The sequence below is a fragment of the Aspergillus eucalypticola genome, assembly GCF_003184535.1.
Source record: "Aspergillus eucalypticola CBS 122712 chromosome Unknown BO83scaffold_23, whole genome shotgun sequence".
Taxonomy (NCBI): Eukaryota; Fungi; Ascomycota; class Eurotiomycetes; order Eurotiales; family Aspergillaceae; genus Aspergillus; species Aspergillus eucalypticola.
This window is the reverse complement of record NW_020290297.1, coordinates 59,929-75,939: the sequence shown is the minus strand read 5'-3', so window position 1 is coordinate 75,939 and position 16,011 is coordinate 59,929. Positions and strand designations below refer to the sequence as shown.

The 16,011-nt window shown below is 48.1% G+C and overlaps 6 protein-coding genes across 6 annotated transcripts; 1 reads left to right on the top strand and 5 right to left on the bottom strand.

The window, feature by feature from the left end:
- Positions 1–59: 59 nt before the first annotated feature.
- Positions 60–1,359, bottom strand: BO83DRAFT_451238 (uncharacterized protein; the record flags this gene model as incomplete). The annotated part of the gene is made up of 1 exon (XM_025536830.1): positions 60–1,359. One exon carries the CDS (start codon positions 1,357–1,359, stop codon positions 334–336), a length of 1,026 nt encoding a protein of 341 aa, XP_025385198.1. The 3' UTR covers positions 60–333.
- Positions 1,360–2,519: 1,160 nt separating this feature from the next.
- Positions 2,520–4,068, bottom strand: BO83DRAFT_380718 (uncharacterized protein). Its single transcript, XM_025531826.1, has one exon. It carries the CDS (start codon positions 3,946–3,948, stop codon positions 2,797–2,799), a length of 1,152 nt encoding a protein of 383 aa, XP_025385197.1. The 5' UTR covers positions 3,949–4,068; the 3' UTR covers positions 2,520–2,796.
- Positions 4,069–4,277: 209 nt separating this feature from the next.
- BO83DRAFT_102421 (glycosyltransferase family 69 protein) lies at positions 4,278–6,093 on the bottom strand. Its single transcript, XM_025525869.1, has one exon. The coding sequence runs from the start codon at positions 5,784–5,786 to the stop codon at positions 4,434–4,436; it is 1,353 nt and encodes a 450-aa protein (XP_025385196.1). The 5' UTR covers positions 5,787–6,093; the 3' UTR covers positions 4,278–4,433.
- An 891-nt stretch (positions 6,094–6,984) lies between these two features.
- On the bottom strand, positions 6,985–9,577 carry BO83DRAFT_419343 (bifunctional terpene synthase/polyprenyl synthetase family protein; the record flags this gene model as incomplete). Its single annotated transcript, XM_025534878.1, has 9 exons — positions 6,985–7,321; positions 7,385–7,478; positions 7,532–7,595; positions 7,654–7,755; positions 7,808–8,187; positions 8,394–8,780; positions 8,846–9,076; positions 9,163–9,191; positions 9,233–9,577. 9 exons carry the CDS (start codon positions 9,575–9,577, stop codon positions 7,001–7,003), a joined length of 1,953 nt encoding a protein of 650 aa, XP_025385195.1. The 3' UTR covers positions 6,985–7,000.
- Positions 9,578–11,940: 2,363 nt separating this feature from the next.
- BO83DRAFT_380716 (endochitinase 1) lies at positions 11,941–13,968 on the top strand. Its single transcript, XM_025531825.1, has 4 exons — positions 11,941–12,476; positions 12,553–12,616; positions 12,675–12,708; positions 12,769–13,968. Exons 1-4 carry the CDS (start codon positions 12,078–12,080, stop codon positions 13,814–13,816), a joined length of 1,545 nt encoding a protein of 514 aa, XP_025385194.1. The 5' UTR covers positions 11,941–12,077; the 3' UTR covers positions 13,817–13,968.
- Positions 13,839–15,917, bottom strand: BO83DRAFT_102309 (2,4-dichlorophenol 6-monooxygenase). The gene is made up of 5 exons (XM_025525868.1): positions 15,536–15,917; positions 15,250–15,483; positions 15,049–15,192; positions 14,800–14,997; positions 13,839–14,750 (listed from the first exon to the last, which is right to left on the bottom strand). The coding sequence occupies exons 1-5, from the start codon at positions 15,799–15,801 to the stop codon at positions 13,862–13,864; spliced, it is 1,731 nt and encodes a 576-aa protein (XP_025385193.1). The 5' UTR covers positions 15,802–15,917; the 3' UTR covers positions 13,839–13,861.
- Between the last annotated feature and the right edge of the window lie 94 nt (positions 15,918–16,011).

Below are 16,011 nucleotides of genomic sequence, written 5' to 3'. Positions count from 1 at the left end.
AATTAACACGGACCTGGGATCTCAATGGCAGACACGTTCAGATATAGAAGTACAAGTCAAACTGAACTGTTCAGATGAATGAAGAATCATGAGGCCTTATATTATGCTGGTATAGTTACTGCCTCCTATCATGACACCCTTCAATAGTCTTAATCTAATTTGACTCGTTCTTATAACCGGCACGTTGAATTACTCATAATCCATGAAGATATCATAGCTTGTCTTCATCTAAAAGTTAAACATCATCTCATTTCGTCATTACTAGTTGACGCACAAGTCCAATTCAATCTCTTGTCATCCGTTTTTCAAGGAAATATGCCCCAAAGACACAAATCACACCAAACAATCAATTTCAATCGGCGCACCAACACCCTCCGCAATCAACGAATACCCCTGCACCCTATGCAGCTTGGTATAAACCGACAACGCCGAACGCAAGACCAAGCACATCGCCTTACCAGGATATACCCTATCAAGCTCCAGACCCGCATAGCAAGGAAGTTTCCTCATCAACGCCCTCAAGTCCCTCATTTCCTCTTTAGTCAACCCCTCCGTAACACTCACACTAAACAGCACCGTGCACACCGGTGCAATACTACCAGGATCAACAGTCCCAGACCCACTAAGCGGCAAAACAACCGACCCAACACCAACCAGCAACGCATGTGTAGGACGGAGTTTATCCCTCTCTCCATGGGACTTTAAGGTTTGGAAAACATCAGGAAATTCTATATATGTGTGCCCGCTCCGCTGTCTGCGATCGATTTCCTCTGCGAGCTTAGCGGTGAATGTATTCTCGGATGAGATCCTGTTTCGGGGTGTTTGTGTGCTGGTTGCTGCGAGGATCTCCACTACCCTGTTTGTGATGGTTGCGGCCCGAGTTGGTATATTCCCGATGTAGCAATAGTCGAGAATGAGTAGTGTGTCTAGATGGACTGCTCTGACATCTTTCAGCAGATAGGTGTCTGCGTTGACAGTCTTCTCGGAAGTAGCGGTAGCGGTTTCTGCGAAGGTAAGTTGTCCGTTTTTAGTAAAAGCGTGTCCTGCGTAGTGAACTATCAATAGGTTATGGTCATTTTTGGTTCTGGGTTTGGATTTGGCGAGGATATCATGAATGGCTTTTTGGAATGGGATATTGGGGTTTGGGTGGCTGTGGCTGTGGCGGATGATGTGCTCGATGGCTGGTGGGAGGTTTAGGGTTTGGAGGATGTTTTTAAAATATGGGGTCACTTTGTGGGCTTTTGTGTCGTCTTTTTCCCAGCGTATTGTTATTGAGGTGATGGTTGTGTAGGTGTGGATTTGCTGGGTTGTTGCTGCTTGGAGGGTGTTTTGGAATGCGGTGGGGCTGATGGGGGACATTTTGGGATGAGTTTAAACCTCGGAGCTTGGGTGTGGTCCTAAGGGTAGGATAGTAAGTGTATAGAGTAGGAGTGGATGGGTCGTGGGGATTTGATGGAGGTAGATGCAGGGGCATCGAAGTAGGTGTGGGATTGCTCGGTGGTTTACTTTCAGAGTAGATAGAAAGTGACCATTGGGAAGACAGGCAAGGTAAGTAGAGGAGGAGTAAGAAGGGAACTGAAAAGCTAGAGAGAAGATTCTGCATATAGAAAGTAACAAAAGTTTTTCCTAATTATGACGATGTTTGATATCATAGCTCTCGAATATTTACCACCGAATAACGGTTCTGATAAAGTCTAAGATTATATAAAGAAGATAATGAAAAGAAAGAAGTTTCAGATAGTGGATTAGTAGGTTTATCTGTGATAATCGTACAGACAAATAAAGAGCTAAATATATTCATAGCATTTATAATGCATGAGTCCCTTGATCGACAATCCAGCAGATGCGTAATTAGTCTCGAAAGACTTAGCGAGCTAGTGGGTGTTTGATTTTATTCCAACTCGTCAGTGTTGGTATATAGATTTCATTGATGCTAAATATTTGTCCTTGTGCTGATGTTTGGATGAACTCCTATTCACTACTACATTGCACATGTTGCATATTTTCTGTCCAAAGTCGTTTGTTGCATTTGCTTCGACCTATGACAACCATGTATATCCTGACAAGTCAGCGAGTCAACTAATATTATGCACAGTGGCACACTCTGAATACAAAGCTAAGAAGTCATGTATATAATAATCCCATGAAACGTGATAGTAGCAGCTTTCAATATCTTATTTGAAAATTGGAAGGACTACTATATAAGTACTGTCCTCAAGCCGAGAGTTTCTTTCTGCTTTGATTCAGGGGTGGATTCTAATTTGGAAAATGGTATACTGTCTCGGGTCTGATCAGTACTGATGGAGAGATAGTAGTAGTATATCCCGACATATGTTGGGTGTATTGGGGTAGCGGGGTTGAGATAGCAGAATGAAAACCAATTCTCTGGTCATAACTGATCTCTTATCGTGATATACTTTTACCCTGATTCTTCATGTCTCTAGAGTATGCTATGTTTACTAAAATCGTCAACACAGCTACAGAAAATAAAGCTTTTAGCGAAAGGTCAGTCTGATATAATTAGATTACGATCATGTACAACAGAGCAATAGCTCACTTGTTAGCCCGCTCCAGTGTCCACCTTGAAAGTAGATATCCTGAGCGCAATACCCTTGTCCCGTCACAAATATCCAGATATCCCCCACAACCACAGCAAAAGATTTTCAACGACTATCCAACCACGCTCCCTCGACTCGAATCCAACTTTCAAGAATGACCGATCGCTCAACAGCTCCCAGAAAGCCGTCACAATGTCATTGGAATCCACCATCAAGTAGAACTCCGCAGCTTCGCTGCCTATCCAACCGTAGATATAGGGCTCTTCCTAGCAACCACCTCCAAGGCAATATCATCTTTCCGGTCCTTGATAAATCCTCCACGACGCACAAACTCCGAATCCCCCGCCATCACCGTCCCCTTCTTACTCTCCTCCCAGAGCTTCTTCGCATCTCTACAACCCCAAAAGTGCACCAGAAACCAAGACTTCGAGTATACCTTATCTCTGAACGCAGACAACGATCCAAAACTTCTCTCGTCAGATGAGATCTGCTCAAACCGCCATTGACAGCCCCTGCACGAAACCCCACGATCAATCTCCCCAGTCCCCGGATCCACCCAAGGCAGTGCAATAGTAGCCATGCACCACCGCAGGAACATCTCCCCATTGCGGCGAGATGTATCTGACCAGGGAAGGCCGCGTTTGTGGTTAGTGCTGAGCTCGCGGACCGCTTTGTCGTGCACGAGCGAGCGGCGCATTTTGCGCTCCGTTTCTTTCAAGCCATACACCCCGGGGAGTGATTTCAAGATGGGCACGTTTTCGCGGCGCAGAACTGCTGGGCTCACTCCATAGAGGTTGTGGGCCTCGGAAAGGGTGATTAGCTCGTAATCGCGCTCGAAGCTGAAGCGACGGGTGATCGGGTCGATGACATGTTGGCCGACTTCAGATTTGGTGCGGACACAAGGAAAGCAACATCTGGTAAGGTTGGGAGGGAGGAGTAAGACGAATCCGCCGAACTCGGCGCCGCAGATTGTACACTCTCGCGTGTGGAGGACGTCGAAGATATCGTCCAATATGTACCATTTTGCCAAGCCTGTGCGGAGGAGTGCACATACGAGATCTTGGGCGTACATTATGGCTTTCTGGTAAGGTTTGAAGGTGCTGACGATGTCGCGGGTACGGGCGTTGACATGGCGAAGCCCAAAGAGTGTCTTGAGGTCTAGGCCCAGGAGACATTGGTGGAAAATTTCGACCGGCAGGTAGTCCAAAAGGCCGGGCTTCGCTGGATTGAATGGGCGGTTGAATGCATCCCTGATGCCAGGTAGAACTTTCTCGTTTTCGGACAGTCTGATTCTAATTACCGCCAGCTCGAAGTCTCGGCGGTGGTAAGTTATTGCACGAAGAACGTCTGCTTCACTGACTTCTTCTTGGACAGATTGGTTGTTCGCCATTTCCGTTGTTGATGCAGGCCTCCTTGGTAGGTGGGCTGACCAATAGATGGATAGGATATCACCCTTGCAGGCAGTATGCAGGTGCCTTTTATGCTGATCAGCAGTAATGAGGGTATTGCTCTAACCGGGATACTTGCGGTGAAAAGCAGGCAGTATCCAGAGGCAGTTGTGGATATTGGAACAGTCAAGAATTTCCGTGGAAGGAAGAACACGTGCGTGGGAACAAGTTAACACACGCACTTTTTTTTTTTTTTTACAGCCACCGTTTTGATTGTCACGGTGCGACAAGACGACTGTTCCAAGTAGTGAACGGTTGTGACCGGCTGAACTGGAAATTGGGCAAGCATGAGTGGCAGCGGAGCCATGATGCATCAGATGATTGCAAGGAAATGGGAAGTTCAGATATTGCATGGCTCATGTAGGGGTATCAGTAATATCTATATCTAGCCTTCAAAAGAGATGTGATATAAATACAAAAGGTATAATCATGTAGACTTCACCCATGATTGTTGATTGAACAAAGGCATGCACTTGATCCGAACGGGTGGCTCCTTCTCCCATACAACCATTTCCTTACCCGCTTTGTAGTCTGCACTTTCAAGGACATTGTGCACGTATCCTTGGCCGTTCTTGGCCTCACGAGTTGCTTTGTACTCATACGCCACATTCACTGAAGGCACTGCCAAGATCTTACCCAGTCCTTGGCCCCACATATCTTTGGCCAGCAACGTGGGCTCGCCCATATGGCACTCGCCGTCTTTGTGGTTGCGGAACTCAAGCTTTCTTTGAACAAAGGGCGCCGCATCCAGGATGACCATGCCACCCCAGCACGAATAGACCTGTACCGGTAGCTTCCTTGCATATCGCTGCTGATTCGGTTGGTCGTCGAAGAACATGTCCTTGGTGAGCCAGTACCGCGCATCATGAGTGATTTCGAAGAAGAGGTTGCCAGACATGCTGCGCGATACCCACGAGTCGTAGAATGGCCCACCGGCGGCATTCCAGTCAAAGGCACAAGTCATGCGCGCGTCCTGCTTCTGGTGCTGATACAACAACTCGAGCAGATCTTCTACGCAAAGAACGACGTCATTGATGAACAGGATCGTTGCGTCCGCTGCGTACGGCTTGAATTTTCCCGCTCCGGCAGAGACTAACGGCTTGAGAGCCTGGTTGCGCAGTGTCGAGAGGTGCTTGATACGGTCTTCCCATATCGCTTTGGGGTTGAGATCGCTGGTGGAGAGATAGTATCTCACGCCCATGGCGGCCATCTCGCTCTTTAACCGATTGAGAATATCATAGGTCCCGTCGGTGGAACGACCCTCGACGATGGAGAGAGCGCAATACTCGGGGCCGAGGAAGCGCATCGTCTCGACGATAGTGCCCATCAAGGGAAGCATAATGTGAGCGGATTGATAGAGATCCAGAGCGAAGAAATACTTGATCTTAGGTTTCGAAAGGAAGCTCTTGGATGCGCGAACCGGGAGATCGGCATAGCGCGGGCTGATGGTCGCAGGACAGTCCAGCTTCGCAGACAGACTCATATCGTGGGTCATGATGCTGCAGACAAAGTCATCGACGGCGCTGCCATTGATGGACAGTTTGGCGGTGAGGGTCTCATCCAGAACATCAGCTACCGTGGCGGGGTTGAAGCCATTGCAGGCGGAGATGGCGGGAACGGCGGAATCGAGATCATCTTCGTAATTTGATGCGCTGAATCCAGCGGAGGCAGATGGCGACCACTCAAAGGAGATGTAGAGGAAGAGCAGGAAGCAGAGGGAAGCGGTGGAGACGGTCAGCCGGAAGAGCTGCGTCTGCACCTTTCGGACATTAATATTCATGTTGGATGTGACGCAGGAACCATCCAGGGCGGAGATGCGAAATCAACGAGCGACAGTGGTGATGCGACGCATATTGTAGGCGATAAAAGGGGGAGGGGGGGAATAAGCAGCTGAAGAGAGGTCAAGAGGGGTAAGCGGAGATAAATACTCGTAAAAAAGCTTTGGGGATGTGAAGGTTCTTCCTAACTTCCTCCATATCAGCAGTGGGGCACCCAAGGCTGACCAGTAAATAGTTCGGTGGAAATGATTTGATCCGTTCGTTAAGCTTTGGGTGATGGCACCTTCTCTCTTTTAATTTCTCTCTCTATCATGCTAAATTAGTAGCTGCACGACCGAGGAATCGTGGGTGCCTGAACTGGATTCCCTCGGAACACCCGGATTGGTTTAGGGTATGGAAGTGGCGACAGCGTGAAGTTTTCTCCGGTTGTGCAATCACGCCCCCCTTTCCAACCCTGTAGAATCAATCGATTGATTGGCACCAACCAACTCAATCATGCCGACACAGCTATCCATGGTACAGCCCAAAGCCAAGGGGAGAATCAAAATGTCGGCAATTTGACCACGAGCTGCTGATGAGCCACTAACTCTTTTAGCCTCGCTTTTAGCTCGACCCGATGCTTCCGAAGCCCCAGTCACTTTCCGAATATTTTTGCTTGCCTGCCACCATCAGCAGTAAACATGACATTAGTACCATCGAGAGACTTAATTATCTTGCTATGGTGAGAATTGTATGTTTACGGATAGTGATAAGACCATATGATGCCATGATTCGCGCGGAGAAGATTCGATTCGAACCGAACCGAACCGAACCCACAATTTCTTTGGGCTTTCTCACTCACTCTCTCTGATGACTGCCGATCATCCCTGCACTAAAGCATAGCGAACCATTTATTCATCCAGATTGGGCAGGGATGATCAGTCCTCATTAGGGTCTATTTCAGCTTTCTCAATTTCCCATTCCGGTAGTTGACGAGATCTATTTAATTCTAAATATGGGATTTTCCCATTGTTGAAGAATGATCCACTGCGCGATCGATTTGGCGTTGATGCTGGCATTTCGTCGGAATTTGACTTTTGCTAAATCTTGTGGCTGAGATTGTGTTTGTTTGACAGGTGGAGATGTCTGGATTCCACGTTTAATTCCATCACGTTTATTTATTATACTTTTCCTCTGAAGGCAGGAATATTAGAAGTTATTCAGAAATCTACAAAAGTCACATCTCCCTCAATCTATCCAGCAAGAACCGGAACGTAAAGTTCTTGATCCCAGCGGAAACTTCCAGTCTTTCCAGGTGTCGGTACACCTTGGCCTCTAAACCCTTCAGTGTCTCTTCGGTGAGCTGCAGAATCTTCTGATCACGCATTTCATTCAAGATCAGCTGCTTCAGATCAGCTGGCAGCTTGTTGTTCCTCGCCCGTTCCTGCTGGATATTCTCGATCAGTGCCGCGTTGGGCGACTGTGTCAAAAGGTGTATCAATGGAAGCGACAATTTGCCTTCATCGAGATCCTGAGCGAAACCCTTTTGCTCTTGATACTATAATTCCAGTTATATGTCGTTAGAAGGATGAATTTGTAGATTTGCGTGTTGAATATCTACCTTGGTTGATGCCAGATTGATATAGTCGTCTCGAGCCTGGAAATACTGACCCAGAACGATCATAAGATCGTTCAAATCAGTTTGCTTAATGGTTCTGCTATTTTGTTAGCACCACCATGTCTGCAAGGTAGGCATTTCTCTACCTACCCAGTTGAAAATGACCCTTGATAGGATAATAGATTGCTCGCGAGGCAAAACAGTGCGCCGGTTTCTGTGAACTCCCCATCAGTATCAGCTCGGGATGTGATTGTGGCTGTACAGAAACTTACTCAGCCGGTTCATTTCCAGGTACTCTGCAATCGAAGGACGATATCCAGAACGTGCCCAGTAGAGGTCCATCGCTTGTCCAACGTGAAGGTTGCGCAGCTCATCTACCTCCGGTCAGCTAACAAATAATTATCATCATTCTGGGTAGAGTCTTACTGAAGAATAAGTGTGAGCTGTCTGGCTTCATTAGTGGGACAACCTTCTCAAACGCCAGAGTAAGTGCATGGGTTGCAGCATTGATAGTCTGTGGTACCCCAAAGACGCGATAGGCAGTTGGCCGACCGCGTCTGAGCTCGGAACTATCCTGGATGTCATCAAGCAGAAGCGACGACTCGTGCAGATGTCCGATCAGGTCTTCTACCTGCGCTGCTGCCGATTCTGGCGCGTTGAGCCATAGATTTAAAGCTTGAATGATGGTGCCTCTTATATTCTTTGATGGTACGCTCCGAAGATAATGGATAGGCTGCTGGAGAACCTGTTCGGCAAGATGGTCAGTTTCCCTGTTCGCGACATTAAACCGAAAGGAATTCATTTGGCTGCCAACCTTATAGTAAGGCTCATCCGTCATTGTCGGCGTGTTCTCAGTGATTCCAGGATCCGACTAGTTTGGGCTCTCAAATTTTGGCTGTTTAAAAATGTAGCGCAGGTTGCTGTGGCTTCATCGTAATCGAACAACTTGGCGGGCGGAAATTGTAGATACTCAACCCATCGATGGAAACGATCAGCTACAGTATGCCAGTACCAATTTCCAGATAAACCTAGGCCAACCACCTCCAGGAAGTAACGGACATCGTCGGTTCTGGAAGTCATCGAATCCATCTTGGCTAGATACTCAGACTTTCTCGCGATGAAATCTTTTTCCAGCTGTGCAATCTTGTCAATTAGGAAGGCTTTTGCCTGGAAAACGGTCAAGTTGAGTGTTCTCATCAAGTACCAAATTGAGTTGGGCGTCGTGATAGTTGTATCTGTATCCGTGCCGAGCTCCAGGATGACCTCCTTACTGAAGCTATACAGATCGTTGACCAGCGCCGCCGCCGCAGTCGCAGGCCACCAGACTTCTTCCAGTGTGTCAATATCTCTTTGGGTGAGATTCAGCTCGCAGCAATAGATAATCGACATAAGATTCAATCTGATATGTCATCAGTAACTCATATTGCGCAGGATAGGCATAATCAAGGTGACTAGTGAACATACTCTGCTCCGAAATCCTGAACACGATACTGCACTAGATCATCCCAAGTCTTGAGACCCCGAGAGCCTATCGTCTCGTGAACCTGGGATAAATTCTTGATAGCTCGAAGAATGAGATTTCCGCGTTTCCTGTCGATTTCTACAAGACGCAAAAAACTTCGGACTGAATGTGTTTCATTGCGCTGGTTCGGACACTGCTGATCGTGCCTTTGCGGATGCCCCATCCAACTGCGTCTGTCGATTCGTTTTCATCGATCTATCGAAAATTAGTATAAGTCGCCTTTTGGCACGACTTGATCTTTTACACCACCCATTCATACCTCAGCACTTCCGGAAGCTCCGAGCACATCTGTCAAAATCAGACCCTCAGTACGAAAAAGCTATGCTCACTTCAAGGCTCCGGGGAGAAGGTGGAAACAACAATGATAGCAATCGTATCAACAATAACTGACCATCATGAGCAAAAAAGTACTCAATGAGTTTTGTGAAAACCTCGACACGATCTTGTTTACTTTCCGGTGGAAAGAAGGCAGTAACGGGGCCCTTCGGAGAACGTCCTCCACAATATGTGAACCCGATTTCCTCCTGCCACCGCTGCTGGAACTCGGAGACCGCTTTCTCTGCCAGATGACTGTACTTGCTTTTACGAACAGGAAGGGTAGTTGCACATACACGAGCAACTTCCTCCCTGTCAACGAGCTCAGAATGAATAAATGAAATATCGACTGGTGCCATTGTCTGGAGTATAACAGTCTGTTTTGGGAACGAACTCGTTTATGTGTGAGATGATAAGCAACGGTATCCATGACACCAGGCCCTCCAGGACGGTGTACTGCTTATATACCCCTATAAGCTGGTAATCGAGGAGCATAACTTGTAGTTTCTCTCGAAATACACCGTTCAAGATACTCCGTACTCCACCCACAGTACATATCCGGCGGCTATTCTTCCCCTAACTTTCAGGGGATTGAAGGACCCTCAAGAGAAAGCTTCCCAAATGTGGGAACGAGCATCGGCTATTGTCAGCCGATATACGTCCAGAACGGTAGGAATCGTGCTATTGACAGTAATAGTCCCCCATGAGGTCGCCTACTAGTAGTCAACAACTCTTTTTGGTCCATGGGTGGTTATTGCATGAAACTAAGTGTCTGTGCATGCAGCATTGGGGTCGCGGTAGTCCCTAGTCTAATATATTAGACAATTTGGAAAAGCAAAAGAAAATCAATATTAGTCTTAGGCGTAGCTGAAACACAAAAAGTAAACATGACAACTGAAGAGGGAATATACCCATTTGAAGATCACAGACAAACGTTAGAGCTCCCCTCTGTATGAGGATGGTTTCACTAAACTTTGTTTTGCGACATAACCCTTGCATTCCTGTGAACGAACATAATAAGTCCAGTGATTATGGTGAAAGGATCAAGCTGAACTCAAAATAAACGTTGTCTTCAATCCTCGGGCTTTCCTCACCTGTTCAAGTTGCAATGATGAAGGTGACTGCTTGTCAATAGTCAGGCGATCGACACACTGGGCAGGATGCATTTGAAAAAAAGAAAGAAAGGAAATTTCCATTAAAGCAACGCTCTGACTTTCCAGAAAGAGATGTCAGATATGAGTGGTGAAGCCTATTGGGAGCCAATGAAGCATGTCTTTGTGAAAGCTACTAATGTTCGGAGGGTGTGACCGTAGCACCTGAGTCAATGCAAGAACATGATGTTCATTCTTGGATACGGTATGTCAACCTCTCCGGAGTTTATTTCTGTAGATTCTGTGATGCAAGATCTACCAGCTTTTGAGGGCTCCTATAGGTGATGGCTTGTTCTTTTGTAAAACTCTATAGTAAATAACTAAGCTGCAAGCTGAAGTGGTTGCCGAATACAACTACATCTTGAATCAGATGGTTGTATCGTGGTGACTTTGTGGGATACGTTTTCTATTCATTTCACGAATCATCGTTATTGATGTACTGAGTGTATACGATGATCATTTTGGGATGCGGTTTTGTTGAGTCATAAGCCTGCAGACTCCAGCTCTCAACATTTCATATCCGTCATGCTACGAACCTGACCATTTAGGTTCACACGGAACCTTTCTCACTTCAGTCACCAGGATTGTCATTTGAGTATTTGCTGCCAGTACCACCAAGACCTGCACTAGGGGCCCGTTCAACCCGGGATCCCTCCCAAGGCTTCGTCAAAGAATCTCACGCATTCCTGATCTGCTGTTCTAAACCAGATCCGTTACACATGAAAGTCAGCTGGAACTGTCTATCACTCCTTCCATCCCTTCAATGATAGCCTTAGTCGAGAGATTCTCCAGTATTACAAAGAGTAGCGACCAAACCGCGTTCCTGGATGACGTCAATCCAGTAACACCCCTCTCACATGCAATATAGCGATGATTGTTCCAGGACGCAAGCCCAGGAGGTTTGTCATCATACTGTTTACTAGGAGGTTCATCGCCGGTAATCAAGGTATTGTCGGGGACTGATATCTTGAGGCAAGCTCTGTGATGAGTGCAGGACCGGGCAAACGTATACAAAGAGTTCCCAGGGGAAAAACCTCACGCCAGAATCCCATCTAGCGGTGAAATTAGATTTACTCTGAAGCGTTTCTTTCTCGTCCTTCACACAAACACCTGTCTTCGTTACAGATGCCTTGATTTTTGGCTAGACTCAGGACGGAAAATGAAAGTATGTAGTTCGAATGTACTAGTATGTAGATCCCAATATTCAAGGATTAGCTGGTGTTGTAAGAGATAGTAGAGGATCAGGTAATGCCTGTCTACAGTGAATGTCTCAACAATTGATATATCTGGAAATGTAGAAACATGCTCCCCGGTTATTCAGTACTTTTCTCGCCGACGTCAACTACGACTGTCATCTCCACCTCAAGAAAATTCAACAGACTATCCCCTAAAAGTACTAGCTACCCACAATAAATGTCTGCCTACCACCAAAACAACATGACATCACACCAACCCTCCCCTTCCCACCTTTCAAATCTAAAAATACCCCAAGGCTGTGTGCCCACTAAAACCAACACAGTAAAGCGTATAAAAGGACCCCTGAAACCCCCCGCGCCACAACCGGGCGGTGCCACATATATTCAACAACCACAACAGCCTTATATGCTTGCTTGCTTACCAGTCAACAAATAACCATCACTCGATATCTTCCTTTCATTATCCTTCCCTCTCATCCTCATATTCCATATTCAATCCTTCACATTCCATAATGTCCACCTACACCATCGCCAGCGGCGACTCACTATGGAAAATTTCCCAAGACCACGGCGTCACTCTCGACGCTCTCAGAGCAGCCAACCCGCAGATCACCAACCCAGATCTTATCTATCCGGGACAGCAGCTGAATATTCCGGGGTCTGATCAGTCTCAACTTCCTCCTCCGGAGAGTCGTGAAATTCTCGGCGATGGCGCTAGCCATTTCTCACCTTCCGATCCTCCTATCCACCTTGCTGTCTGTCCTCCGGGGCCGCCGGTTGTTCCAAGCGCTGCTGCTGCTGGAGGAGCACCGCCCGCGGTTCCCCCACGTCCTCCGATGGCCCGTCCGCCGCCTCCGTGGATTAATGTCGGGAGACCGGGGTATAAGACTGTCGGGTATTTTACTAATTGGGTAAACATCACCTTCCCTTGCTATATTTCTCTGGGTATCAATCAGTGTAGTATGAAACTAATTTCAATCGTGACAGGGCGTCTACGGCCGTAATTATCAACCTCAGGATATTCCTGCAGAGTATATTACCCATATTCTCTGTACGTGCCGATTGTACTGAGTCTCTATTCAACCTTGTTCTTGTTCTAACATCATTAGACTCCTTCGCCAACATCCGCCCGACCGGTGAAGTGTACGTCCCTTCCCCAAATCTCCAAACCAGTCCTCTTAATTGACATTTGTATCGTTGTAGCTTCCTAACCGACACCTACTCCGACCTCGAAAAGCACTATCCCAACGACAGCTGGTCCGAACCTGGCACCAACGCCTACGGCTGCATCAAGCAACTCTACCTCCTAAAGCAACAACACCGACACCTAAAAACCCTCCTCTCCATCGGCGGCTGGACCTACAGTCCCAACTTTGCCGCGCCAGCATCCACCCCGCGCGGGCGCGAAACCTTCGCCCGGAGCGCCGTGCACCTCCTCGCGGACCTGGGCTTCGACGGCATCGACATCGACTGGGAGTATCCAGCTGATGCATCGCAAGCAAAAGACTTTGTTATTCTACTGAAGGATGTCAGGCGCGTGCTGGACGAGTACTCCGCTACCCATCTAGGTGGGAAGAGGCTGTTATTGACGATCGCGGCGCCATGTGGGCCGGATAATATCCGGAAACTGCGGATCGGCGATATGGATCCGTACTTGGATTTCTGGAATCTGATGTGCTATGATTTCAGTGGGAGTTGGGATAAGAACTCCGGGCATATGGCGAATGTGTTCCATTCGGGGAGGGGAGAGATTACCCCATTTTGTGCGGATGGGGCGGTGACGATGTATTTGAACGGTGGGGTGAGGGATCCGAGGAAGATTATTTTTGGGTTGCCGTTGTATGGGAGGGCGTTTGAGGGGACAGATGGGCCCGGAGGTGGGTTCCAGGGGGTTGGGGAGGGGAGTTGGGAGAATGGAGTGTGGGATTACAAGGATTTGCCGTTGAAGGGGAGTAGGGAGATGATGGATGCGAGGTTGATGGCGAGTTGGTGTCATGATCCGGTAAATAGGAAGATGGTCAGTTATGATACGCCGGAGGTGGCGGCTATGAAGACGGATTATGTTGCTAACAGGCATTTGGGAGGGGCTATGTGGTGGGAGTTGAGTGGGGATCATCATGTCTCGCATGAGAGGAGCTTGGTCAGGGGGACTGCGGAGAGGTTGGGCAGGTTGGGTGGGTTGGATGGTACGGAGAATACGTTGTATTATCCGCTGAGTCGTTTTGAGAATTTGAGGAGGGGGTGTGTCTGATTCGGTCTATTTGTATTGTGTGAACGGTCTGGTTTATGTGTATCATTAGCAAGTCTCCTGTGGTTGGCTCCTCAGTATCCTAGAAAAGTGCTGCCAGATCGTCTCTCCGTCTAATGCACATGTGAATGCCATCAGCCCGTCCGGTCGGATCACCACTAGCATTGCTTTACGTGGATCGAGTTTATAGGCGTAGTGTGCTATTCCCCTCGCATCGAAGTAGGTATCGCCAAATCCTGTCATCCCGAGCACCTCGTACGGCGAGCAGCCGGCTGAGCCGCACACTGTTAACCAGGCAATGGCCGGGTGCCTTGAAAGCTCCGGGTGGCTATCCAAGTACTCCCGCAGAGGAACCAAATCCAATTTCGATGTCTTGATATCACCGCCTGTGAAAACTATCGCATGAAACTGGCACCGGTTCCGCAGAACTTGGTGCATCCGCACAGACTGGAATGTCCCTGGCGTGGTCAACTCGGTATCCGGAGCCCGGGTCCCTGGTTGAACCCCCACAGCCGCCTCGGTAGATGACTCCCAGGGTTGGTTGATTACGTTGGCCTCGTAGGATATACCGAGTCCCGTGTTGAATGGTGCAGCATTGTTGAATATTTCTCCGAGGAGAACGTTCGGGTCCGCGTTCGGGTCCCCATCGTACCAAGCCGGCCATTTATGCGTCATCAACAAAGAGATGTCTTTGTCGTAGTTGAGTAATCTCTGCACTGCAGACTGGCGCTCCGTTGTGTAGGTGTCCAAGACCTCCGGATGAGATAGCCCTTGCACCTCCAAAGCCAGCTTCCAGGCAAGATTCACGGCGTCGTGAATACCAGTGTTCAGGCCTTGAGCGGCGCCGCTGCTGTGGGTATGGGCTGCATCACCGCAGATGAAGACACGATTGTTGTGCGTTGCAAAAGTTCGGGCCATGCGCTGGCCGATTTTGTACCTTGACGATTCGTTAATCAGATTTCTAATGCCCTGCGTGGGTTGCTTACAATGTCCACCAGTGTACCTCTTTGAACTTTAAACTGAAGGGCCACAAGCACGCAATTGCTTCGTTCACAGCAACTTCTTCGGTTACCCCTTCTGGATATTTAGCTGCTAACTCGGGTGTGTATGCGTAGCCAATGCGGGTAGCGCCGTGGTCAAGAGGGGCCCAGAGAACATTCCCATGTGTTGTTGTTTCGATGGCCCTGTTTTCAGATCAGATCATGTCAAGATAGCTTATTCAGGATCTAGCTTACCCATAAGCCCGATTGATGGGCATATTGGTCTCGACTATGCCATCAATGCGAATCCACTGATCTTCTGATGAATCACCATCGAAGGGAATATTGGCATATCTGCGAACGAGACTATGACCACCATCTGCTCCAACAAGGTATTTGCTAGCACTCAGTCAGTATGATGCTTTCGTTAAATAGCCTTTCGTGCAGAAGGCATACCTTTTGGCTGTCATCATACCACCAGGTCCTGAGCAATGCACCGTCACTGGGTACTCACTATCGCCCAGACCGATTTCAAAGCCGACACACTCCATACAACCATGGTAAGACACCCTTTTCTTATCTAGCCTCTCTCTCAATATATTCTCCGTGTACATTTGCCTCAGCACAAGGGCGAAATCAAACACGGTGCCCTGGATATTCTCCATGAAAGTCCATACTTTTCCTGGAAACCTGCCCAGTCTGGTTAGATGAAATACTTAAGCAGGAGGAGAGGTATACTTGCTGTCTCACTCCATCTTTATACGTCACACTACTTCTGCAAGCAAATCCCTGTTGAAGCATTGGCTGGACCAAGTCCAATTGATCGAGGAGCTCCAGCGTCCGCGGAAACAGGGTAATAGCACGGCCGTAGCGGCCCTCTGGAGTATCTTTGTTTTGCTTTTCCACAATGCAGACTGAAAGTTCAAAGCGGGTGAGTTGGTAGGCGAGGAGAAGGCCAACGGGGCCGCCGCCGATGATGATTACATCGTAGGTCTCAGGGGAGGGCATTTTGCCGCAAGATAGTGCAATCGGTGTAAGAAGTATGACAGGGCTCTAAGATGGTTGATATCATGTCGCTTGGTACGGAGTCAACTGATGGTGGCATTTTAGACGATCGACGCTTCGTGAGGGGTAAGATAGGATAAGAGTCCGGGGAGGGGTTGATAACAGAAGCATGACTAAGGACGCGCCAGGGGCCTGTACCGCGGGTCATCAGTG

Bases quoted from the DNA above. Each gene is read 5' to 3' on its own strand.
- BO83DRAFT_102421 (XM_025525869.1), bottom strand. From the start codon at position 5,786: ATGAATATTAATGTCCGAAAGGTGCAGACGCAGCTCTTCCGGCTGACC.
- BO83DRAFT_380718 (XM_025531826.1), bottom strand. From the start codon at position 3,948: ATGGCGAACAACCAATCTGTCCAAGAAGAAGTCAGTGAAGCAGACGTT.
- BO83DRAFT_102309 (XM_025525868.1), bottom strand. From the start codon at position 15,801: ATGCCCTCCCCTGAGACCTACGATGTAATCATCATCGGCGGCGGCCCC. The intron at 15,484-15,535 runs GCAAGTATACCT...CAGACTGGGCAG, and splicing joins TATAAAGATGGAGTGAGACA to GTTTCCAGGAAAAGTATGGA. The intron at 15,193-15,249 runs GTATGCCTTCTG...ACTGAGTGCTAG, and splicing joins GGTATGATGACAGCCAAAAG to CAAATACCTTGTTGGAGCAG.
- BO83DRAFT_380716 (XM_025531825.1), top strand. From the start codon at position 12,078: ATGTCCACCTACACCATCGCCAGCGGCGACTCACTATGGAAAATTTCC. The intron at 12,617-12,674 runs GTACGTGCCGAT...TAACATCATTAG, and splicing joins GTATATTACCCATATTCTCT to ACTCCTTCGCCAACATCCGC. The intron at 12,709-12,768 runs GTACGTCCCTTC...GTATCGTTGTAG, and splicing joins ATCCGCCCGACCGGTGAAGT to CTTCCTAACCGACACCTACT.